The 25910-nt window shown below is 38.6% G+C and overlaps 1 protein-coding gene across 6 annotated transcripts; it reads left to right on the top strand.

The window, feature by feature from the left end:
- Positions 1 to 1498: 1498 nt before the first annotated feature.
- Positions 1499 to 19785, top strand: LOC119081649 (mitogen-activated protein kinase kinase kinase 15). 6 transcript variants are annotated; one of them, XM_037190734.1, is made up of 19 exons: positions 1499 to 1611; positions 3748 to 4382; positions 12991 to 13196; positions 13253 to 13447; positions 13514 to 13683; positions 13752 to 14649; positions 14725 to 15267; positions 15332 to 15482; positions 15542 to 15664; positions 15727 to 15818; positions 15875 to 16107; positions 16167 to 16319; positions 17345 to 17431; positions 17658 to 17754; positions 17816 to 18007; positions 18079 to 18231; positions 18344 to 18780; positions 18840 to 19229; positions 19295 to 19785. In XM_037190734.1, the coding sequence occupies exons 2-19, from the start codon at positions 4346 to 4348 to the stop codon at positions 19569 to 19571; spliced, it is 4434 nt and encodes a 1477-aa protein (XP_037046629.1). In that variant the 5' UTR covers positions 1499 to 1611; positions 3748 to 4345; the 3' UTR covers positions 19572 to 19785. The 6 variants fall into 6 exon arrangements, with proteins under 6 accessions (XP_037046629.1, XP_037046642.1, XP_037046637.1 ...); XM_037190747.1 differs by having other exon boundaries at positions 1506 to 1611; positions 3759 to 4382; XM_037190742.1 differs by having other exon boundaries at positions 1511 to 1616.
- Positions 19786 to 25910: the final 6125 nt, after the last annotated feature.

Below are 25910 nucleotides of genomic sequence, written 5' to 3'. Positions count from 1 at the left end.
TTAAATTTACATTGGGTACCAAATGGTTAACATAACAGTAGCATAACTTAGAAATAAATTATATCAATGTTCAGATGAACACAGGGCCGTAACTAAACCTTATTTTCAGAGAGCGCTGAGCTCTTCTGAATTGAAGAAAATAGTATTGAACTGAATTATCACATTCTTTGAAAAAAGAATTTTAAAAGTAAAATTTGACCAGGCTTTTAATTTCTGGATCCTTTGTGTCTTCCTCAAGAGTTGTGACCGTTTCCAGAGTAACAAATTCTTAAGAGCTTTCAATACTTAAGGTTTTGAATGACTAATCTTTTTTTAGAAAGAAAATTCTCAGTGCATTTTGCTAGAAAGATTCATTATTGTATTTTGAGATAAAACTTTCTCGGAGTGTGCTCTAGAGTTTACAGAGTAAGTTCAGCTCCCATGTTGGCCCCCATATAGCTCACGGCTCTGGCTGAGCAGGAGATCATTCACTTAAGAAGCTTAAAGCTATCGAAAACTCCTTGAAAGCACGATACGGTGTTTCGACTGTATATACGTATATTCTGATTTTCCATCCAAAATGGCCAAACGAAAGATCTCGGTAAAAAAAAAACAGTTACAGATCAAAGATTTCGGTCAGAACTTTCAACACCGGTTGAACACTTTATACTTTTCTTTATAATTAACTTCCACATATAATACTCTGATAATATACGTCAAGGCAGTCTTTGTCTACACACCGATAAGATCTGACCAAGTGTAACAGATTAGGTGGCACGGGAGGCTGGCGATCAAAGAAAACCACAAAAATATATGGGAAACCAGTCATGTTGAAATAGTGCCACCTTGGCATCGAGTGAAAGTTTATGGATTCATTTGTAAACACTAAGTTTGTGCCGGAATGCAAGATGTTGACTGTTAATTAATCAAAATAATCTTATCGTGCCCGAGTTTTGTAAGAATTTGTCACGAACTGTGCACTATCCTTCTAATAAATAAGATTGGAGAACAGGTTAAGATACTAACTAAAGCGGTTGGCACCGAAATATGAACGGTTCTGATTTCTTTTTATAGAAATGTTATCGTACACAAAATGTTCTCTCCTAAGTCTGAAGATGCCAATAGAAAATTTGCGTACCAACGCCTTCGTCATAAGCTCAGAAGTTGTACATTTAAAGCAAATTACAGCAAGTGAACTATTTTTATGGCGAGAGAGTTCAACGTGACAATTATATTTTGCTATTACTCCACATTGTGACATTGTCTCAGATAATCTCCTAACTTATGCACTAGATTTCATTGTTTGTTTTTGCAATCATCTTTTACTCATTGCGACAAAACATCAATAGCCAAGTAACATAAATAACTACTGGCAAGTAAATACAAGAAGTGATTCTGTTCTTTAAATACAAAAATTTAAATTAAATTGCGCGTTTCGGTTGTGATATACCAGCGCATACAATTTGCATGGCAGGCAACATAAAATGACAATACCACCGATACCACCATTAAAAGTAGAACTGTCAGAATTTTTTTTATTTTTTTACGTCTAAAGATTCATCTCGAATCACCGCGTAAAAATGTGTGTAAAATCCGAGTATTTTTGGAAGAAAATCGTGTGAATTGAAAAGCGTAAGGTTAAATAATTCATAATTCGTGGAAGGAATTAAAAATCGTTTAAAAAATGTGGTGTGCGCTGGTTCAAAAAGTATTTGGTTTTTTGACATATTAGAGCAATACAATTCACTATGTGTGCGCTTCGAAATTATATTTTATCTTATATACTACACATAATCTGTAATGTGCGTAAATATCATTGTTTACGAATAATATTTATTCACGATTAAGAACCATCCATTGGAAATACTCTATTATCAGCTGCACCCGCATAGAATTGTCAAAGGTTCGATTTTCTCGGTCCTGTGCGACACAAAGTCAGAATTTCTTATCGTATTTTTACAAGTTCAAGACTGATTCCAAATAAGACAGCATTTCAAATGCAACAAGTTAATCGGTTGGCGTGTACTCTAGCATGCCAATTAGTAGTTTATCAGCTCTTCGTCTAAAGTCATAAGTATTTTTTATGAGTTTGGTTTTAAATCCCGATCGTGGTTGCATAATGTAACCATGTCATTCACAGCTAACATCACCGAGAGTGAAATCTGTATTTTAATATGTAAACGAAGTTGAACAACAAGAATTTGACAGAAGATTTTCCAAAAAGTCATTTATTGTCCGAGTCGAAGTTTTTTTTTGATCTTTTTTTTCCCTACGATCCTACGATTGATATTCGATTCATTGAATAGAATACTCCACAGACTTCATGCAAGCCGTGCAGTAGAAGTCGATATCAGTATTTTTCATGATTTGCTCCATTAGACCTGGTCTTATCTAAATTTCAATAAAAATGAAAGTCTTGTCCCACTTCAAGAAATAATTGGTTTACAAACATGTACTAGTTGTGAATGTGATACGCACACGACATGACATGCCTGCAATCTACCGTAATCTTTGTATCTTTATTTCGCGTTCCAACAATAATTGTTGTTACGGATTTTTTGTTGATGTAGAAAAGGACTAAAAGTGCACATTGCAGTGCAGTCATCTGTGATAAATTTATTAAATTTAAGGAAACCCACTTTCAACACGATCGTTAATCTAATTGCTTAACGTTAACCGATTCAAAATATTCGCAATTTGAAGATTTTGTTGTGACCTTGACTATTTTCGAACTTATATACAACGATCGTTGTTACAGTTTCTTTGTTATCCCTTTCTTATTTTGTACCATCTGTTTCGACAATCACCATTCAATACAAGTTTTGTACCGTCTTAATACTCAAGTTACCTTCTGCGAGCTAAAATCATAAGTCTTTTCTTAAAGAAGCGCCCTTCGAAGTATAAACATCATGTACTGCGATGCATTGTGTAGCAGCTTAAGTCGCAATTTCTGGACCGGTAAAGCTTACGTAATTACATCTAAAACAAAAACCGTTTAATGTTAGGTAGATGCTATTGGCACGTCATTTCGCCTGGAATAGTCTTTGTGAAAGGAAAAATGCTATTGGCAGGCGCCTGCCAATAGCCTGTGTAAAAGGGGAAGGTGCTATTGGCAGGCGCAGTCACTCTTAGTCGTGTCATTCAAAGCCGGTCATAATTTAATTATTATGTTCCAGAACAGCCATGAAGATTTATTCCGAATTAATGGCGATAACCACCATTGGTGTAACTAATAATAAATTCGAAATTAAAATGGATTTTTGCGATAAATGTGCACAAGCAATCCAGTTGAGAGTATACACATGCACTCACTCACATACCGTCCGCTGAGCTGTTGTGCTTGTAAACTTACTATAATACAAGCCTACGCCAGAATTAATTTCGTTAGAGGAAAAAAAAAATATTTTAGAAAAATTGAATCGATTACCTTTCACTCAACGTATTATATCGAACTATTCCGATCTTACACAATATTTTAGACGATAGATATGAGAGTACACACAATACACACGATGTCATGTGTTGGGATATTATTTGAAAAAACGGCATTATAATATGTCTCTCCAAAGCAGCGTTGACTTTTAAGTGTATTATTTCTGTGTAATGAACCGTTTGTAAAACGTACGTGAGCACAGTTAAGACAGCCACAAGTTATCTGGTGCATTATTTGCGTAACATTTCGTCTAACTATAACTAATTTTGTTTTCGGTTGTTGTTAAACCATAGGGAACAATTGATAATTTTGTTTATTTTACATTTCATTTATAGATTGGTGTCAGTTTGATACAGTGGACAATAATACAATATCTGTGCATAATGTGACTGTTTAATATTTCATATGTTCAAATCAGCCAGCACCAGCACCCAAATCACACGGAAAAACGAAACGTATTGAAGTGACCAAGAGTAGAAAAATGTTCAATTTTTTCAATACAAGTCAATTGCGCCTAGGAACAATAATAAAGTGACAATTTACACATCCTACTGATAACGAAGAATAAAAAAAAACGTTTTAATTATGTGAGTTTTGTTGTTATTATTATTAAATTATTGTGTGAAAAGAACACACCACAACACATCCATAATATACAGTGAACAAAACAAATTTATGATCCATCGTCAATATAACAAAATTATAAACAAAACATTTTTCAGCTAAAGAAGAAAAGGAAAAATAGTAAGCAGCCGAAAAGAATAAGAAATCTAAACACCAACTAAAAAAAAAAAAATCGCACTCACATGTTGGCTTTAATACTCTTATTAGCGAATGTGCTTTGAGTAGATTCAAAGTGATAATTAATTACAGTCGATTGTTTGCGGTGTGTAAAAATAGCTCCACTCACAACACAAAGAAATAACAACAAATATGCCTGCAACTGGGTCTATAATCGACGAAATTCCTGGTAAGCAAATATTTTTTTAATAATTTTTTTTTATCTTTTCTCAATTATTTTTTATTTTACTCGGAACTTGTAGTCTCAGTTCATAATACTGAGCGCACATGAATGAGTTAATTTCAATAATTCAAGTACATTTTCTTATATTCATTTTATATATTGACAGGGAATATGTATAATGTTGAGCTGAAAAATATTTATTTCGATGGATTTTTATGTTAATTCCTTTCGGTGTATTTTTCTCTATTGGTAATGATCAACCTACAGAAATTTGTTTTGTTTATTTCGGATTTCAAAAGTCGTGCTACTCGCTTAGTTTTTAGTTCATATTGAATTGACCCTACACTTAAACCTGAAATAGATGTGCGGTTCTCGTTATTATTATGTTGTTGGTTTTTTCTCTCTTAGAATGTTTTTTATTTTTTTATTTTATGTACACGCACCACACCTTTACAGTTTTTCTTTTTATCTGCTTGGTATCGTTGTAATTCATGATTATATTCATAAATTGATACGTGGGTGCGTTGCAGCATTTTCGTTTATTAAGTTTTTCATTTTTTCAAATCAAATGTTAAGTTTGTATGCACATTGTACAACACTTTTATATGCAGACGTTATATTTACTGTATCATAGATAATGTTCCAATGTTTTGTCGGATTCCAAAATTTAGTTAACTGGAATGAGTTAGTGCATTCATACCTGAGGTCAGCGAGAACTGAACACATTTTCAATGAAAGAATTAACTCAGATAACAGACCTTAGACTTAACCTTTCATAGACGGACAAGCGTATGGAAAGTAATTTTTACCGTTCGTCAAAGTTGTCGACCGTGTCATCTGAATATTTTAATCATAGCTATAATATCATGGAGATCGATTCCGGACCTTCTATTCAGTGCACAAACGTCTTTTCTCAACTATGTTACTTCTTTAGCTTCAAGCGGTGCGGTGCTTAAATTTTGGTACAAATTCTTCAACGTTTCCGGTGTAGCATCTATTTTCTATATAAGAGAGCTGGAGGACTTATCGATAACAGGTAGATTGCGATTACTAGGTCCCACCTGTTGGGTGGGTCAGATCCCTTGACTGTTTGTCTGAGCTTCTCAATAGTATTTTTATCAGTAATGATTTATTGATTTATTTCAATGAAATGTAATGTTGTATGTTGATGGCCACAAAAACGCATTTAGAAGAAGAACTACTACAACGGTCTAATAAATCTCTCATTGATGATTTAATTCTGTTTAGTTTCACTGAAAATCTTCGAAACTTTGTGTATAAAATGCCCCGGTAAAAAATGACGTACGTTTTCAATAAAATTTAAACTCGTGTGAATTGCGGCCCTCGCTTCGCTCTGGCTGCAAACTTCACACTCGTAAATTTTTGTTCCATTTATTCGGTTTTATTTACAGGTGGCGGGACATTTCCACACCGTCAATATCGTCAGTAACGATATTATCGTTTTTTTGGACGATACTATCGTCTAAAAAACGATAATATCGTTTTTAGACGATAGTATCGTCCAAAAAAACGATATTATCGCCCAAAAAATTTTCATCCAGGACGATAATATCGTCTAAATTGAAAAATTCTAAAATATTGTCTGGACGATAGTATCGTTTTATTGTCGATAATATCGACAATAAAACGATATTATCGTTTTCTGGACGATATTACCGTTCTAGAAAATCTAATGGATATTATCGTTTTCTTAAACGATAACATCGTCCAGGACGATACTATCGTTTAAAAAATCGATAATATCGCCCAGGACGATATTATCGTTTAGTTTTGGGTGGTAATATTGTCCAGGACTCAATTTTACTCAGAGGTGCAGCAAGAACCGAATTCTCTTCCAAAATATCGAAAAACAATTGTCAGAGGAAATCACCTACACATCAGTGTTTAAAAAAGGCGTTTAGTTCGTCCCTAAATAATTCATCTTTTTACGATATGAATACCAACTTTGATTGTACATAAAAAGCGTTTTAACACGCCGAGCGATCCGGCCCATTGCCCCGGAGCGAAGCGGAGGGCCGCAATGCGAGCCGGGCGCCGGAACGGTGTCGGAACTTAGGAGTTAATTTTTTTTCTCGCATCGTCTCATAATTAGTCTGTGTAATTTTTCTATATAAAATTTAAATTTACGGAACCAAATGAACCAATTTTTAATATATATTTGCCGTCTATAAAAAAGTTGTTTATCTACAAGATTTTGTGTTTCGTCTTCAACAACCATCCAGAACAATAATATCGCCCAGAACGATATTATCATCTAGAATTTTTATTTTAAATAAATTAAAAACGATATTATCGTCCTGGACGATATTATCGTCTCAAATTAAATTTTTTTTTATTAAAAACGATATTATCGTTCTGGACGATACTATCGTCCAGAACGATATTATCGTCCCAAAAATTATCGATCAGGACGATAATATCGTCCAAAATAACGATAAATTTGTTCAGAAAAAGAAAATAACGATAATATCGTCCAGCGGATATTTTCATCCAGGACGATATTATCGTCAAAAAAACGATATTATCGTTTTTTGAACGATAATATCGTTTTTTAGACGATAGTATCATCAAAAAAACGATAGTATCGTCCAAAAAAACGATATTATCGTTTAAAAACGATACTATCGTTTTTTGGACGATACTATCGTCTAAAAAACGATACTATCGTGCAAAAAACGATACTATCGTCCAAAAAACGATACTATCGTTTTTTAGACGATACTATCGTTTTTTAGACGATACTATCGTCTAAAAAACGATAATATCGTTCCTGACGATATTGACCGTGTAGTTATGTCGCCTCATCTTATTTACAAGGCAAAGTCACATAACAAGAAAAATACTATTGAGACACAAAAATTGTGTTAGTAACATCAGCTTGTTCGTTAGACCAACATAATCTATCATAGAACCTAACCTCAGGAATTAATTCCATTCTCCACCAAATTTTTTTTTTAAATCGGTTGAGAATTACTCCAGTTATCGTGTTAACAAAGAGCAGAAAAGGCTTCTTTCGAGAGCTACGTCCAGATGGTTGAACCGATGCCACCCATTTTCGAACTTAACCTGGGGATTTCAATACTTCGTCAAATAAAAAAAAGTTTTTGAAAATCGGTTGAACTTTGCTCCAGTTATCGTGTTAAAGAGCAGAAAAGGCCTCGGCTCATGCAGGCATTAATTCTCGTTCCGGTGTTCTAATTTAATTTTTTTTTTTGGTTTGTTTTCCTGATCTGACAAAGAATATAATTCCATCCATTTGACTAGTTGACGAATTGTAAATTGGTTCGTTTTCTGGTTCGAATTGAATGTATTGTTAAATAAATTAGAGCTATCAACTGCTGTGATGGGAAGCAAATTTACTTAATTTATGTCTACGCGAAAAATGTTTGGCGAAAATGTAAATTTTACTTATGACAAGATGTATCACTATTTACACAGTCATTTATTTTCGATCCGTTATTCCAAGTCAACGTTTTATCAACCAATTGTAGCAAAAGATAAGAATGCATTCGAATTTGCAATATTTCCTTCAACTGACTATAACAACTTAAGCACGAATCGCACGAGCTCCGTTTACGAAAAAGTTGTCAGTTTTCATTCCGTTTTGCTTCCGTTTACGATGAAAAATTGTAGACGACATAGTTTGCTCTCAAAAATTCATTGTGATTCAGTGGCTTTTGTTTAATTGTCATGTAACCGGAGGAACCGTCTTTTAAACGGAGCGTAGTGCGATCCATGCTTTATTATTGCGAGTGCAACATGTTGCTCAACAAAAATGAACTTTGTGTTGCATAAAGGTCTCTCCTTTCCTTTTTTTTTTTTTAATGGTTAGCCGTTTCTACCTTAGTAGGAAACACGCACGGGGGCCTCCGGTGGGCCCATTGTGCTAGCTTGAAACGCTTTATCTTATTTTATTGGAGTCTACCTGTACTAGAGATATAGTTCAGGATGTCCCTAGGATGCAAATTTCTTATCAGGTCATACCTGACAGTGTATCCGCCCAAGTGTGTTCGCCTGCTGTTGATAAAAGCTGGGCAGGTGCAGAGGTAATGTTCAGCTGTGTCAATGTCAGATCCACAAAAGTCACAGCCTGGATCCGTTCTTTTTCCGATGGTAGTTAAGTGTTTATTAAAGCCCTCCATGATAGCTCTAATCTCTGCTAGGAAAATCGAAGAGCACTCCCCTAGGGAGAGGGATACTTCAATCTCTGTGTTGGAACAATAAACACCAGTGAAAATCTTCAGTCTTGTGCGGCTGATGTTTAGTAGGAATTTTGAATTTTTCTTGCTGATACTAATGCAGCACTTTGCTTGACGACAACTAGGTAGTTTGTGCCAATAGTTCTTGAAAGCATAGTCTCTCAGTTTATATACTATCTGTTTAGTAGCCGAGTGAGGACTCCCCATGATTGGCTCCGGCCCAATCGGTCTGCTACTAGCGCCGATCCTGGCTAGTTTGTCCGCTCTTTCGTTACCGCTAATCCCACTGTGACCTGGGACCCAGATTAAGTTAGCCTGTCTGTTATATGCTACTTTGTTTAGCTCTTCCCAGCATTCCAAAGTAAGTTTCGAGCTGATTTTGAATGACGATAGGGCCTTTAAAGCTGCTTGGCTGTCAGTGCATATTGATAAAGTATAATCCATAGCGATTCCCTCCCAATCAAGGCGGCAGCCCTCCATGATAGCTCTAATCTCTGCTAGGAAAATCGAAGAGCACTCCCCTAGGGAGAGGGATACTTCAATCTCTGTGTTGGAACAATAAACACCCGCACCAGCCAGATTTTCTATCAGTGATCCGTCCGTGTAGACTACCTGACCCGTTGGTGGAAGTTTGCCGGTCACCCAGTCTTCTCTCGGTGGTATATGAACATTGAATTTCCTGTCAAATTTGTACTTGGGTAAAATCTTGTCTGAAGGCATTCCTAAGGCCGGTATATCTTTGATTGTCTTGAACCAAACTTTGGAGTGGTCTGTTTCTCTGAGATTGTGATCCGCTTGACCCGTTATTCTATGTAATGCGTTAATAGCTTCAGTTTTAATAAAGATGTGAAGTGGTGGGAGATTTAGTAGAGCTTCCATAGCGGCTGTTGGTGTCGATTTCCACGAACCTGTTATCGCTTTACATGCCATTCTCTGAAATTTCTCCAGTTTTTTTATTACCTGTGGACTGTCACATTTGTGGTTCCAAAGGAAGCAAGCATATGTTAGCATGGGTCTTATGACTGTGGTATAAATCCAGAATAAAATTTTAGGAGAGAAGCCCCATGATTTGCCATAGGCATTCCTACATTGCCATAGCGCTACAGTCGCCTTATGTAATCTTACGTCGAGGTTATCGATCCAGAGCAGTCTGCTGTCGAGAATAATGCCCAGGTATTTCACCATGTGCACAAATTGGATGGGTACTCCCTTAATTTTTGGAATTCTAATGCCGTCCACTTTATGTTTCCTAGTGAATACGATCATTTTAGTTTTTACCGGATTTATTGTCAGCTCGTTCATGTCGCACCAGTCGCTGATAATCAATAGGACCTGTTGAAGTTGGTCGCAAAGAGTGTTGACGAATTTACCTCTCAGTAGGATAGAAAGGTCGTCCGAGAAACCTTCTGTTTGGAATTTTTTCTCGTTGAGAATTATCAGAAGTTCACTAATTACTAGACACCATAATAGCGGAGGTAGAACGCCCCCTTGAGGACAACCCTTGGAGACCGTAACTATAATCACAGTGGTGCCACAATAAACGAATATGAGCCTACTATGCAGTAATGCGAATATCCAACCGGCTATGCCGGGATCTATTCCGTGTTTGGAACATACGTTCTCGATTGCCCTGTAGGTGAGATGGTTAAACGCTCCCGATATGTCTATGAAGCAACCCAGTGCAAACTCTCTATGGCTCAGTGATAATTCTACATTTTGTACGATGTTATCCTTACTTATATGTAAATTAAATCGCATTATGCACTCACACAATGCGTATGGTAGATTCTTCATTACTTCAATGTAAACAATCAAATGGTCAGGTCTCCCTCACTACTTAAATGTAAACAACCAAATTATCTGAACAATTTTTTTTGCTCGAACAGCAGGGCCCCTCAACGAAATCTGTGCGTATTTCCTAACTGATTGCTCGACTAATATTGAAATATACTAATTTTAGCCATACGTATGTCTCTCTTTACGTTAAAAGTAAAAATTTGTTTCTTTATTCTCTGATTGGATTTCTTCCTCTTCTTTTTACGGTAAACTAAAAAAGAAAAACTGAATCATTCAACGGTTCAGTTCCGATCTGAGTATTATTTTCTGTCCTTTTCGTAATAACATTGACGATATTTGAGACCGGATCACCCACGACATGTCTTTTTAAGTCGAATAGAAAAATAATAATATTTAAACTGCACACCAGAGGTGATTCAAAAGTGAGTATTTCCAGTATTTGCCGTGCATAAATCCGAATTATTATGAAAAATTGTTTGTTATTTACTCAGTAAAGTCTTTAATCAATTAATCCAAGCAAAAGAATCTAACATTTAGTGCTGGTATATACCATAACTAAATCAAGAAATTTGCTTTGCACAATTAAAAAAAAGAAACTTTGATAACAAAACAGCAAATAGTAAATTGAGAACTGTGTTAGCCCATTGTTTAGTGATTTCTAATTTAATGTAACAAATAAAACAGTATGGACAATCAATGAACGAATGTAATGTCATTCGATTAGGCACTGAACTATCCATTTTACTGAGAAGAAATAGATTCTTTTTCTACTCTAAGCATGTCATAAAAAATGTAAAAATGAACAAAGGTAAATAACAGCCTCATCACCTTGGCGGAATATTTTTTGTTTTTAAATTTTATTTAAAAATACACAAAGTAAAGATCTCACCAAAAACAATTTTAATTAACATTCGTCGTTGGTTCATGTGTTATCTTGTGAGCAAATAAATAATTAAAATTTAAATTTATAAAGTTACTGTGGAAGTATATATCCAACGTTTGGAGAGCAAAAAAGCTATACACACAAATTTACTTCATTTGGCTGTTTAAATTCAACGAACAATTTTTCGTATTAGTTGTAACTGTTCAATGACTTAATCATATTTCGTTTAATTCGGAGTCTAAATTGAATATTATTTTGCATTGTTAAATGTTAAAGAAATCGGTACTATAAAACGAAGTGATTGATTGCGGGAAAAGAAGTTCACTTTCTGCTTTGTAACGAATCGAACTGTCTTTCAATTAAAATTTCGTTTTATTACAACGATTACAACATACATTACATACGGTAACTATCTAAGATTTAAAATTCAGAGGGAAATTTATATTAAAAATGCGGGCACTGACAACGTAGATAACGAGTCTCTAGATAAAACGCTGAGTTTACAATCTCACCTTATATCAAGTGGTCACTATTTCGATGATTTTGAACGTCGAAACTTTTTGTTGTTTCTCAAACTTTGGTACAAAATCTTTTACTTCATTTGTTTAAACACTCATTTTATTACTATATAAGAGAGCACTGTCTAGAGGTCTTCATTCATTATGGCCGCTGTTGTCGTTACCAATCGATAGAAGAGTACCTGCTGTTACCTCATGCTTTCTCACGCTTTTCACCTACAGCGATAATTTTTACTTGTTGATTTAAACAAAAATTAACAATTTTTTTAAACGAATTCAGTGATTCAGTTTGGGGATTTATCTTAGAATTTATTGCAATAGGTAGCAACGCAGCAACGATAAAATATCAAGTTTGCTTAGTCACAACATTTTTCTTAGTAATTTTGTGCAAATGTTTTTTCGGCGACTGAGAGTTATCTAAAATATACATAAAACACGCGCGCACACCATTTCTTTTTTCACTGAAACTACCGATCAGTGCCGAGACAATTGCAAGAATTGTCTTCAATTTTAGGAATTTTAATAATTTTATTAATAATCATCGGCTTCATCTCAGTTATACGAAACCATTGTTAATAAAGTTGATGTTGTCAATGATTGATTGTAGCCAGTCGCACCTCCATTAATAGATGACCACCAGTGGGATGATTTAAGTAAATCTTCTACGACGATCGAAAATTTAAGAAAAATGAGATCAATCTGTGGATTTAACAAAAAGAACGTCTAGATTCCGAAACCGAAAATTGGACCGCAATCTTACCCGTTGTAACGTAATAATTTAAAAGCAGTTATGGACTTTACGCTAGGTCAATCCACTGTGTATTAAAAAGTATCTAAAACAGACCTAGACCTTAACCTCTCTTGCGAACCATAACCATCAACAGCGTCCTAAATATCGTTTACGCTATTTCTCAAAATGTGTATCGTGTCTTGAAATATCGTTTAAAGAGTAGCTTAGACACAACCCAAAGATTAGTGTATTTGATCTGTTTTACAGGTCAGTTCATGACATCATTTCAATTGTTAAAAATCTTTTCTGATAAAAGATTGTTTAGCTTGCTCCGCTCAAATGAGACGCCAATTACTTTTCAACTTATAAACAACGAATTTTATTGCGAAAATTTGTTTCCGCTTCTGTTGCTAACGAATTGATATCAAACACTGCAGCACTAAACGATTTTTTTTTTCAATTTCAGAAGTAAATATCGTTCGACAAACCGACAGTATGTCCAATCTGAGTGACATGTCCGGTAATACAACAATTCCAACCTGTCGACCACGACTAGATGTGGCATGTGTGATTGACACACATCAGCCGGAAAATCTGACGCATCGGAAGTGTGCCTTAGACGAATTAAAACAGGCCTGTTCGTCCGTAAACGCTAACATGCAACACATACAGGTGCGTTTGGATTTTTTTTTCTAATTGCCAGCAAATAAAAAATATTTCCGATCAAGTTTGAGAAATTAGATTTTGGTGAAACGAACGTTTTGGATACGTTTTACAATGCTGACGTTGCTGTTGTGGATCTTAGCATTCAAATTCAACAAAGTGCCTTATCGTACCACTTAGGCGTGCGAGAAAGTTTTGGAATGAAAGGAAATATTTTAATGTACAACGATGTTTTACCCGAACAAACCCTTAGACTGAAGGTGGGTTCTATTATTTCTAACCGAGTTTATCCCAGCGGACAAAGTTAATCGAGTTGACGGTTGCAGATATCTTGTGGAAACTATACATTTCTACCATATGTTCTGCAAGATTGTGGCACAATATGCAACGTAACCAATTCGACTAAAGGAAAGTTTAGTGAAGAACAACCGGATAGCAAACAAACACTGATGTCACGTCTAAAGAAGCTATTACAAGATGTCGAAATTCAATCAAAGTATGGCCGTTTTTATCATTCAATTTTGAGTAATTAGCACTATTTGAATTCACGTTATTAAATATCAGGGCTCACATGCGCGAGAAATTTCTCAGCGATTTGCGAATTGCTCGCGAACAACACGTTGGTAATACAGAAGAATTAGCCAAAGTACTGCATAATATGCGCAAAAGATTGGACGATCCGAACGTATTATCCGGTGAGGTGGTACACAGTTACATGTGCTCGTTGCGCGACACTCAAGACTATGATGCCATGGTACAATTAGTGAATGATCTCCGTACAATACCAAATAAGCGAAAACATATCGAAACCGGCAACATGAATTGTTTGTACGCATTTGCATTGAACCGACGCAATAAGGAAGGTGACCGCGAGGAGGCGTTGACGACGTGCGTCAATGCACTGGATAAAAAGGAAAATCATTTTCCCGATATGCTGTGCCTATGCGGACGAATTTACAAAGATAAATTCGTTGAGTCGGAGCATAGTGACATAGACAGTCTGAAGAATGCTATTCGATGGTATCGACGTAGTTTCGAAGTGCAGCCGAACGAGTATGCGGGGATCAATTTGGCAACATTGTTGGTCATCGATGGCAAGGACTTTTCGAACACCGAAGAATTGCAGCACATCGGAATGGTGCTGAACAATTTGATAGGAAAGAAAGGCAGCTTGTCATCGTTGACTGAATACTGGGATGTGGCGACATTTTTCGAAATTTCTGTCCTGGCCGAAGACTATGGCAAAGCAATCCAAGCAGCAGAATGTATGTTCAAACTTAAGCCGCCCAATTGGTACTTGAAATCGACAATCGGTAACATCACCTTAATCGACCGGTTTCGACGACGAAGCGACGACTCGGAAACCAGTCCACCAGAACAGCAAATCTTTCAGTTTTGGATGGAGTTTTTCATTGAGGCAACTAATGACATGGAAAACATGAGCATTCGTCTTCCAATCTTGGTAAGTTTCTAACATTTTGATGGTTCCATCATGTGAACTGCGGTCAGAACGATTGCTAATTAATAAAATTGTCAGATTCTCGAACCGCAAAAAATCTACATGCCCAGTCACGTGGTTGTAAATATGGGTGCCGAAGAGAAGTCCATCCAAATCACCAACTTATGTTTGGCCCATTCGAAGGGCACATGCAAGAAGGTTCACGATTTCCTGTTCACCGCCAATCAAATCAAATCCGTTAGCCTGTACAAGCGCGACGAATGTTGTGCGTACTTGTATGTACATCACAATTCGGACGATTTTCAAATTTATTTCCCATCCGTGCAATGTCGACAACGGTTTTACGATCTGGTGCTCGAGATGACCGTTGACCAGGAAGTATTTGTTGATCTGTCCGTTGACACCAATCAAATTCAAGACTACGAATATGAGTATGACGAACAAAATCGACGAATACTGTTAGGTAAAGGTACATACGGTACGGTGTACGCAGCTCGTGACTTGAATACTCAAGTGAGGATAGCGATAAAAGAAGTACCGGAAAAAATAACAAATGAAGTGCAACCGTTGCACGAGGAAATTAAACTCCATTCACAACTGCGTCACAGGAATATTGTACAGGTAATTTCGGCCTAATTTCGGATGTACTCGTCAAAACAGTAACTTTTATGCGGAACGGTTTCAGTATTTGGGTTCAGTGTCCGAGAACGGTTTCTTTAAAATTTTCATGGAGCAAGTGCCAGGAGGATCGTTGTCAGCACTTCTCCGATCAAAATGGGGTCCGTTAAAAGACAACGAAGCGACGATTGCATTCTACTCAAAACAAATATTGGAAGGTGAGTGACTTTACAACGGAACGTTTCTTAAAGAAATATTTAATTGACTGTGTCCACAGGATTGAAATACTTGCACGATCAAAAAATCGTTCATCGAGACATAAAAGGTGACAATGTTCTGGTCAATACTTATAGCGGCGTAGTGAAAATATCCGACTTTGGTACATCGAAACGGTTAGCTGGTAGGTCAACATTTTATTTAGATAAAACAATAGAGCCAAATGATAGCACCAATTCCTTGCAGGTATTAATCCCATAACGGAAACATTCACCGGAACACTTCAGTACATGGCTCCCGAAGTAATCGACCAAGGTGTCAGAGGATATGGACCAGCGGTAAGTAACCGCCATATACTCGGAATCGGTCAAACAAAATAAAATAAAACCAACAGGCCGACGTGTGGTCGTTCGGATGCACAAACGTTGAAATGGCAACAGGTAAACCACCGTTCATCGAACTCGGCTCGGCTCAAGCGGCAATGTTCAAAGTCGGTTTCTACAAAAAGCATCCGGAGATACCGAAAATGTCGGACATGGCCAAGAATTTCATCCTACGTTGCTTTGAGGTTGATGTCAATAAACGTGCCACCGCCGCCCAGTTATTGGAAGATCACTTTTTGTCCGAGTGAGTATTTCGGAAGGCGTACGATTGGGTCGCTCGAATTTCAATTGATTTTATTTCAGTAAACACCGAAAATCACGCGTTACAACAGTAGCAAGCAATGAATTTTCTCGAAGTGTATCGGTGCCAGCTGATCGAATGATCACCAAAACCGTTTCATCATCACAGTACAATAGTTCCTCTAGCGCAAATACTCCTACAACACCTGATTTAGAGTGAGTACAGTGATTGTGTTTTTTGTGTCCTTTTTAACTGTCGTTTACTCTTCTTCTCTATCTATTATAATACAAAAATTATTAATCAAAATTTCCTATACTTATTCGCCTGTACAAAAGAAAACTTTCCAAAATGAATTGAGAATTGAGCTTGTCTCTCAAACATATTTGTCGTGTCAAGTAAACGTCAATTCAGCGTCTAGTTATTCGTTTATTAACCATATAACCAAACCATGCATCTTTATCCTACTCTATATTGAATGTTCAATAATTTTGATTCTTGTCACAACATGTTAGAAATGTTAGAAACGACTTACTCAAGCAAATTTAGAAGTGGTCGCGGCCACTCTTTAATCAAACCTCTTCATACCGACTGTTCTGACATTTTTTTTCTTCTTAAGTTCAAACTTATAAAACTTGATCCTCAACCTGTTACGGACGGCCAATCATCTTCTATCGACAACAACGACAACAGTACATGACGAGCTCTGGCTAATGATGTCTTATATAGAAGGACTTCTGTTCAAACAAATGAAGTAACAGATTTCGCATCAGTTCTATTGAAAAAAAAAATCGATAAAAGGAAGTAGCAGATTCAGTAATGATACTGGTGATAAGATGTGCTTGCCGTCTGTGACAGGTTAAAAAGGTATCACGACGCTAAAACTACGATCGAGATTTTTTTTTTTTAAATCTTTCGCAAATTCAATCACATCGAATATTTAAGGAACGCAACTGCCTTAAAGGTCCCTCGAACCTTAGATAATGCTCCCTGGATGATGCTCAAGAGATACACATTAAATTTCTGCCAACCAGTGCTTCACAACAGAATCAAGCTCAATTACTCAAATTCAACTGGGCATAAAAAGCATTAAAACTTTTGCATTGTTTTTGATTTTGACTGAGAAGTCTTCCGTCTACCTGTCTTCTTCTAAAAATATCTTTTCATTTTCACCTGTTTATATTACCATTGATGATAAGTGTGGCTTTTGTTTTTTTTTCGTACATTTTTCACCTACGATCAGATATTTTGCATCACCCAGGACGGCACCGAAGTATTCACATCACACTCATTTAGCTCCGATACAGATGCCGAGCTCAATCAGCTTAAGGTAACGTCAATACTAACAAAAATTATAATTTTTTGTATGCATGTGACTTCATCGATGAACCAGTTGTGTAGTTACAGATTTTTATTGCCAATTGTGCCGTGATGTCTTGTCGAAATTTTCAATTTAAAAAAAAAATGAAATTGCTAAATTGATATGCTGCGCTTCATTAATTACTTGCTCGGCAATTCATTACAACAAGGAAAAAACTTTTCATTTATTTTTGTAGCTTAATCAATTCTCCGTCCATCGAAGCGGACACCGAATCGGATTCGTCATTCAGTTTGAATCGAAGGAGTTCATCTGGTGGACTGTTATCCCCCGAAGTAAGTGTATACGATTGCTTTCGTTGTCCTTCCTTTTCTCAACAATTGTCATTCAATTAAGGTTGAACTGTCGGGCACATCGTCGAAACCATTGGGTGATGCAGCTGAAAGTGACGGTTTTTATATGCTGAAAAAGGATTCGCAGAGGCGGGCTACCCTATCGAAAGTGCTGAGCCACGATGAAACGAAAATATGTGATGTGTGGATGGATAAAATTGAGAATAACCACAAAGTACAAGTCGTGATAAGTAAAGTGAGTATGAAAGATATGACAGGGTGATTGGTCTAATTTTTAATCGAATTTCGCTTTCCACCACTCAACAGCATAATCTAGAAATAATGATCCGAGCGTTGAGAGACTACATTATCGACCAAAATAAGGAGATTTTGGAAAGTGCAATGGCTCAGCTAAAGAAAAGCTTAGACTTTGATTCTACGGCAATTGATCATCTTCATTTGGCTCTCTACTCGTTTCAGGTGAGTCAAAGTTTGGAATTTCGCTAGAAAAGCGACAATATTTTAGTGGAAATACTTTCTGCAATCCTCGACCGCAGTCATTCAGTGAAACCTTTCTTTATCACAATTCCAGGACGCGGTAATATCAGTATTACGATCTCATAGCATTAAACCTCATTGGATGTTCGCTCTTGACAATCTTGTCAAAAGTTCCGTTCAGGCGGCAATAACCGTTCTGTCACCGGAGCTTGGTGCTAATTTGGCCGGTCAAGATCGTTTAGAGAATGCCGAAGAAGAGGAGACAATGTCCACGTCTGGTATCAGTACGGTCAATTCAACGAAGCAGAAAACTAAAAAAATCGAACACCACAAATACATCAACGAAGAAATCACCGGCTTAAAGGTGGAAAACGTTCAATTGCTTCAAGACTTACTCGATTCTCAGCGCATCTACCAAAATCTGCTGAAATCCACCATCGACGAGCAGAATCTCAATTTGGAAATGTTACGGAATTTCACACAACAATTGTCCGGTTTGTCATTGCTGTACGATCGGAGTGTGTCGCAAGGGTATGACAATTTTTCTAGAAATCTTTGCACAAAAGTAACGACAGGACGTCATTTTCCAGTTACTTCAGCGATATCAGTGAATCGTCTAAAAATCCACAAGACGATTTTACGCCATCTTCCGTATCTCCCATACCTCCCAGTCAAAATGTTAGCGAAGTTGACGCTGCCAATGCAAAAAACGTACCACGCAAACTGTCGTCACACCGAAGCTTCTTCCAAGGTCGTGGCGATTCCAATCGTCAACCGTTGACGAATGGTAAACGATTGCCCATTGCGAATGACTATTTCATGCGCAGTGCTACCACATCCATCGATTCGAAACTGAATGACTGGTTGATTCGGAACAACGTCGACAGTGTGTCACGCAACATCATATTCTCGGAAGATTTTACCTATGAAGATTTTGTCTACAATTTGGACAAATCGGATTTGCTTCGACTGAACTTGAAGTAAGGGGTTGTCATTGTGCAAGGGAAGTCACGGCGGGTACTAATTTTCTGTTCTGCTTATTCAGATGCGGCATTGAAGTGCGTATATGGCGAGCGTTACAAAACCACCGAAATCAATTCAGTTCATTGACGGAGGAACTGAGCGCCATCAATCGGGACGACATCAATCACAATCAGCAACAACAGCCACAACCTCGTATTGTGTTTCAATCGCCGTCACCGATACCAGTTCAAAAGTCTGGTTCCGATACGAACTGCAACAGTTACGATTCGAATCGTACAACATCGTCGGACGATGTGATTGGCAGTGATTATGAGTCTTGCAACGGAAATTTCGACTAGAATTTTCAGTTTAGTTTTTTTTTCTGTTCTTAGGATAATTAATAACTTTGTAGACACATTGTGGATGACACTCTGACTTCCAGTAAATTTAATTTGCCTTTTAAAAAGTGCCTGTAGTTTTATTAATTAAATTTTTGATTTATTTGAACTTCGAATGTTTACTTCTATACTCAATCGTGTGTAATGGATATAATCAATGTGTGATAACCAAAAATAAAAATTAAACAACAAAAAAATCGAAAACAAAATCTTGTGCCTATATGAAGTTCATAATAAAAAAAGAAATTTTTAATTTTTAACAAAAAAAAAAACGTTTTTTCTTATCGATACACTAGTTAAGATTTTAAGAAAATTTGCGTAGTAGATCGTAATTGTATATGCAAAAAAACACCAAAAACAGTAGAACTGAGAAAATAAGTAAATTGCGTCAATGGGTCCGCATATAGAATGGTCCGTCAATCTTCCCATTTTTAAAATCAATTAAATTATGACAACTTGCGGGAATCAATTTTTTTTTCAGTTAGTGTTTCATTTCCGACTACTTTACACACGGCTATTTGAACGATTTTTTCGACAAACCATTTATAGATCATGAAAACTATTCGTACTTGATGTGCTGTACAGTCACATCTATTCCTTTTTCTTGTGAATAATCCAAGATTTAGACATCGATTGCATATGGCTCAATCCATTTAAAAGTGGAAAATCTTGTAGCGTGGGCAACAAATTTCATATGAAAGCATATGAAAACGGGATGCCTGCTGTTACCCTAATATGTATATTAACGACCGTATCAGCATCTACCAGAAGGAAACAGGGGTAAGATTACGATCGAAACAATTGACTACGACAAAAGTCAGAAGAATTACATGGAGTAGTATCACGATTGAAATGAAAAGTTGTTGAATGAACAATGAACTGGGAACAATGAGCTTCTAGTCGATACAGCACCTGCCGGGTTCTGATGAAGAGGCGTGGGTAGATTTAAATTAGTGAATGCCGAAGTTGTAGTAACATTACTGATGGGATCTCCACCAAGTGATCCGAATTTTTGGGATGCTTCAGTCCATACACTCAAATATTTGTTGGTTTAGTTTGGATCAAAAGCAAACCACTTTATTTGTATACCACAATGCAAAAACTGCTAACAAAGATGTTACAGTTTTTGTTTTGTAGTCATCAGGGGACTTCCACCCACTTTCACCCAAATCCAAACTGCATTTTGTAGAATGTGGATGCTTAAAACTTTTTTTTTGGTTGAATAATTAGGTTTTTTTTGAAAATTCTTCTTTAGAGTATGAATGTAGAGTTGGTTTTCCTTCTTTGTTACCTTTTTTTGCTTCCAAACGGTCCATACGGTTTATTTCCAGATCAGTTCTTGCTCTCTTGCGATCATATCTGGCTCTCTTGCGAACCATTTCCGCTCTCTTCTCCACAAATTCATTTGTTTGGTCGCTTCGCCCGGGCAAGCAAATGTCACTCGTTCAACTTAAGGCCGCGTTCGAGCTGTCTTCCGGCTACAATCAAACGTTGTTCGTGTTCTGGTATAAATTGCATGGATTGGATCTTGGCCATTATATTTTCGATCGAATCCGACATGCAGACATTTAATTCCATGGTTTTTTGGTCAACGTTTTAATGAAAATCTGCATATTTTCTGATTCATGATTCTGATGATGCCAGCAACATTTTCGAACTGTACATTTTCAGCAAATCGTATTCAGCGCCACGTCTATCAACGTCCGATATGGGAATGATGTTCAATGTCTTGAGTCTTGAGATTCTAGCCGCACCATCCGAAAACGTGTCTTTGAAGTCGTCCCCTTTCCGTGACATTAACAGATTGTTGAGCATGAAAAGTTTGTCCAGTTCATTGAATGCGTAGCTCTGCAATAGTAAAGAAACGGATTTTGACATTTTAGCATACGAGTGACTAAGAGTGACGTGTGAACGGTGCTTTGGTTCAACAGGTTACATATTGCAAAGAATTTCAATTGCTATTCAAAGAGCAAACGCAGCATGTATTCTTGGAACATTAGGAAGGAATTTTTAGATTTATCAGTTTGGGACGACCATTTAAGATCTCGAAACACAGATCTGTTGATCCTTTGTTTCCATTCCCGGTCATCATGTAAATCATGGTAGCCTTCCTGTTGCCGATAGGAACCTGTCTCAGATGTCAGGTCCTATTGCAGCAATTTCCGAAGGAACCACCTCGTAGTCTCCGAGCATCCTGCGTCTTAGTTGAAGAAATTTGGGGCAGTCACATATCAAGCGTGCACCCGTTTCTTCTTCTAGGTCGCAGGAACATCTCGGAGTGTCCGAAAGCCTCAACTTATTCATGTGCCGATTCAGCCCGCAATGTCCCGTAATCGCTCCTACTACTCTTCTAATGCGATTTCGGTCCATTTTGAGCAAATCTTTGGCCCATTTTTTGTTAGGCTTAGGGAAGAAGCATTTCGTGTGAACGCCTCCGTTATACGCTTCCCAGCGTTCTGCGTGTTTACGCTTAACCCAGTCTTCCAGTGCTCTTTTACACTCTGACTGGGGAATCGGAAGGTACGGTTCTGGCCCGTTTGCCTGAGTCGCCGAGCCTTCTTTGGCCAGCTTATCTGCTTCCTCATTTCCCTCCACGCCGGAATGTCCTGGTACCCAGACCAAATTGATCCGATTGCTCAGACCAAGAAGGTTCAGGTATTCCTTACATTCCTTCACCAGCTTGGAGGTGACTACGGGCGATACGAGTGCCTTGATCATTCCTATATTGTCAAGACATATAAGGACCTCTTCGCCTTGCGTCCCTATAGGCAGAGTTTCATGTGCTCCCATGAGTGCCGCATAAAGCTCCGCCTGAGGTACGCTGGCGATCTCTCCCAGGTGGAAGGAATTGCCTAGCCCCGTTTCGGGGGCATGATTTCGTCAGTTTGGGCTGATCATTTCTGATCAATGCACACAGGTCACGTACGGACCCTTTGTACTACCCAGTCATCATTAAAATCTAGAAGCCCTTTTTAGGACCTCTTCTCCACCTAACCCATACACACAGGGCCTATTTGAGGGAATTGACTTTTAGAAAATTGATTTTCTTTACTCGCCAGAATTCTCTCAAAAATAGGCCCAGTCCACGTCGCAAGCCTAGCAAAAGAGCCTGCTAACGGGTACTACCAGGTCTAGTCGCATTCTCTACATTTTATAGAAGCATATGACTTTCCTGTGGGTTTCCGACCTCATCGCTAGCCTCATACCATAGCCAGCAGTCGGATAATATCCGGCGGATATTGAATTCAATCCAGGTCTAGTCGCTTTATAATTTACAAAACAAAAGACTTTCCTGCTTGCACCTCGACCAAAACACTACAGAGCCACGAGTCATTCATTCTCTGCGGCCTGTCATTACTTATCTACTCGTCGCTCTCGGCCGCCCTATAGCCCGAAGGTTTTCGCTCATTGGTATAGTCCCGCTTTGACAGCTGGCGATCCACATCCAAGGCAAAAATCTCCGGTCCACGAACCGAGTTGAGAGTTGACTCGGCGGGTAACACAAGACAACGGAGTATCAAAATAGTGGCATAATCGCTGAGTAGAACGACAGCTAGACAATGTATTGCCTCAGTCGTACGACTGCCTAATCGATATTCCGAAATCGATACAAATTCACCCGATTTACCACGTGCAAACATAGCTTGGAGCAAATTTGACCGATTTACCTCGGAGCGTCGTTGACAGTTAATCACACCATTGCTATTGTATGCATGTGCATCTAAAACAATCGACGCGCCATTTACTTGTTCATGCAAAGCTGTGTGTCTTCACTGAAATAATTCGATTGCAAGTTATCCTTGCTAAATTATTTCAGTGCTAGAACATACCAGATACCTTTAGGCAGGAAGCTGGTAGTTTATTTCCTGAAAATAATTTCAGGCAAACAGTGAAAGGTTACCCGTTCCTACACATTCACGGCAAACAAAGGCACGATTATACAGTTTGTAACAAAAGAACGCGTTCGCCATGCGTGCATTTCAATGCGGTCCAAACAATTCACTTTAAACTCACAAGAATAAGGCAAAATTCTAGCACAAAACTAAAATATAGGCAAAGCACAAAATATAACACTTCGGCCATAGCACACAATTAAAGAATTTCGGCCAATTTTCGCCTTATTCTTAGCGAGCGAGCTTAGCTCATGATTTTGATGTTCACTCGGTGACGGTCTAAACTAAACTCGGGGGCATACACTCCAGCTCCTGTTCCATTTGGAGTTTTCGAACCGTCAGTGAATCTGACTTTACTTCCCCTTGATAGGCCAGTAGGCCAGCCGTTAAGCCAGTCTGCTCTGCCTAAGAAGGTAGCGTCGAATCGCTTCGTGAAGTCAATCACCGGTGTCATCCGGTCTCTGGGCATACCGAAAACTGGGCTTTCTACCACGCCACATATTTTCCCATGCCCTGCCCGGAAGTTAGAAGTCCACAAGCCATTTTGCACCAACCGATCCGCCGTGGCGAAGGCTCTAGCCTGAATTATCAGGTCGAGCGGTGGTACATTCAGCAGTGTCTCCATGGCCGCGGTAGCTGTGGTCTTCATAGCTCCAGTTATGCAAATGCACACTAGCCTTTGAATTTCCCCTAGCTCTTTCCGCGCTCTCTCTATGTCTAGTCTCGGCCACCACACCACCGACCCATGACATATCATGGGTCTGATGACGGCCTCATAGAGCCACAGAATAGCCTTCGACGGCAGACCCCAATTCCTCCCGAAGGAGTTCTTACAGATCCAAAAAGCCGTCAAAGCCTTCTGCGTTTTGTCCTTGACGTGAGCAATCCAGTTAAGTTTGCTATCAAGCGTCACTCCCAGGTATTTAACCTGGGGCGAGAGTTCCACGTTGACGTCGAATAGCCTGATCCTACCCACAAGTTCCGATCCAGTGCGTCTTCTGCTGAAGAGCACCAGGTCGGTCTTTCTAGGATTCACTCTCAGGCCCTTCTCGTGGCACCACTTTTCCACAATCTTCAACGCAGCCCTCACACGGTCTCCCAATGTACTCTCAAACTTTCCCCTGATCAAAATCGTCAGGTCATCCGAGTACCCTTGAGCGTAGATTCCCTTATCATTCAACTTTTTGATGAGGGAGTCTACTACAAGACACCAGAGTATTGGTGATAGTATGCCTCCTTGAGGGCATCCTTTCGCTACCCAGAGATTGGTCTTATGACCACACACGTGTGATTCAACGGTTCTGTCTCTGAGCATAGCGCTCACCCATCTCACTATCACCCTTCCCGCTCCTCTCTCAACCAACGCTTGGCGAATGACATCAAAACTGGTGTTGTCAAAGGCCCCTTCGACGTCCATAAAACATCCCAAGGCCACTTCTCCCACCAGCAGTGATTGCTCCACCTTCGCTACCAGCTTATGCAGGGCTGAATCAGTGGACTTGCCTGCTTGGTACGCATGTTGGTTGAAATGAAGCGGAAACTCCGCCAGAATTTCATCCCTGATGTAGAAATCTATCAGCCTTTCCAAAGTCTTCATAACAAACGACGAAAGGCTGATCGGTCTGAAATCCTTAGCCGTGCAGTGAGATGGTTTTCCCGGTTTCGGGATGAAAGTTACTTTCACCTTTTCCCATTTGGTCGGTATGTGACCAAGGGCTAAGGAGCTTCGTAATACCTCACATAGCGGTTTCAACAGTATCTCTCCACTTTCTTTTAAAAGAGCCGGAAAGATGCCGTCATCACCCGCCGACTTGAACGGTTTGAACTTGCCTATAGCCCATCTTAGTCTTTCCATAGTGACAATTCGCCTAGTCAAGGCCCAGTCCTCCTCCGTTGGAAGGAAGATATCTGGTGTTTCAACTTCGGCTTTATCGCCTCCACAGCCAGGAAAGTGAGCCTCTAGCAAGTGCTTGGCCGTTTCTTCACCACTACCAGTAAAGCTGCCATCAGGCCTCCGTAACGAGCTTGGCAGTAGCTTAGAGTCCTTAGCGAGAATTTTGTGGATCCTGGCATAATCTGGAACATATTCCATTTCTGCGCAAAACCTCCTCCAAGCCTCTTTAGCTCTGTGCAAAACTGTCTTTCTGAAAGCCTTCTGGGCCTCTTTATACGTGGCCCAGTCCGTATCCGTGGCCGTTCTCATGGCCTTATTCCACGCTCTTCTAGCTCTGAGTCTAAGTCTTTCTACCTCGGCGCTCCAGAGCTTGCCATCACTTTTCCGAACAGCCTTCGTTTCCGGACATGCGGATTCATAGGCTTTCGTCAGCAGCCACGTGATTTCCTCCACAGCCTCATTCAGTTCAGCCGAGGATTTAGGCATGATCTCCTCAAGCCTTCTTTCCACATG

Source organism: Bradysia coprophila, chromosome X (genome assembly GCF_014529535.1).
Source record: "Bradysia coprophila strain Holo2 chromosome X, BU_Bcop_v1, whole genome shotgun sequence".
Taxonomy (NCBI): Eukaryota; Metazoa; Arthropoda; class Insecta; order Diptera; family Sciaridae; genus Bradysia; species Bradysia coprophila.
Note: the sequence above shows the minus strand (reverse complement) of the source record. Positions and strands in the feature narration are given on the sequence as shown.

What these genes read in the sequence shown, in the direction of transcription:
- LOC119081649 (XM_037190734.1), top strand. Translation starts at nt 4,346, where the DNA reads ATGCCTGCAACTGGGTCTATAATCGACGAAATTCCTG. An exon ending in CCGAGCTCAATCAGCTTAAG is followed by an intron (nt 17,432 to 17,657) that starts GTAACGTCAATA and finishes TTATTTTTGTAG; the next exon opens with CTTAATCAATTCTCCGTCCA. An exon ending in TTGCTTCGACTGAACTTGAA is followed by an intron (nt 19,230 to 19,294) that starts GTAAGGGGTTGT and finishes CTGCTTATTCAG; the next exon opens with ATGCGGCATTGAAGTGCGTA.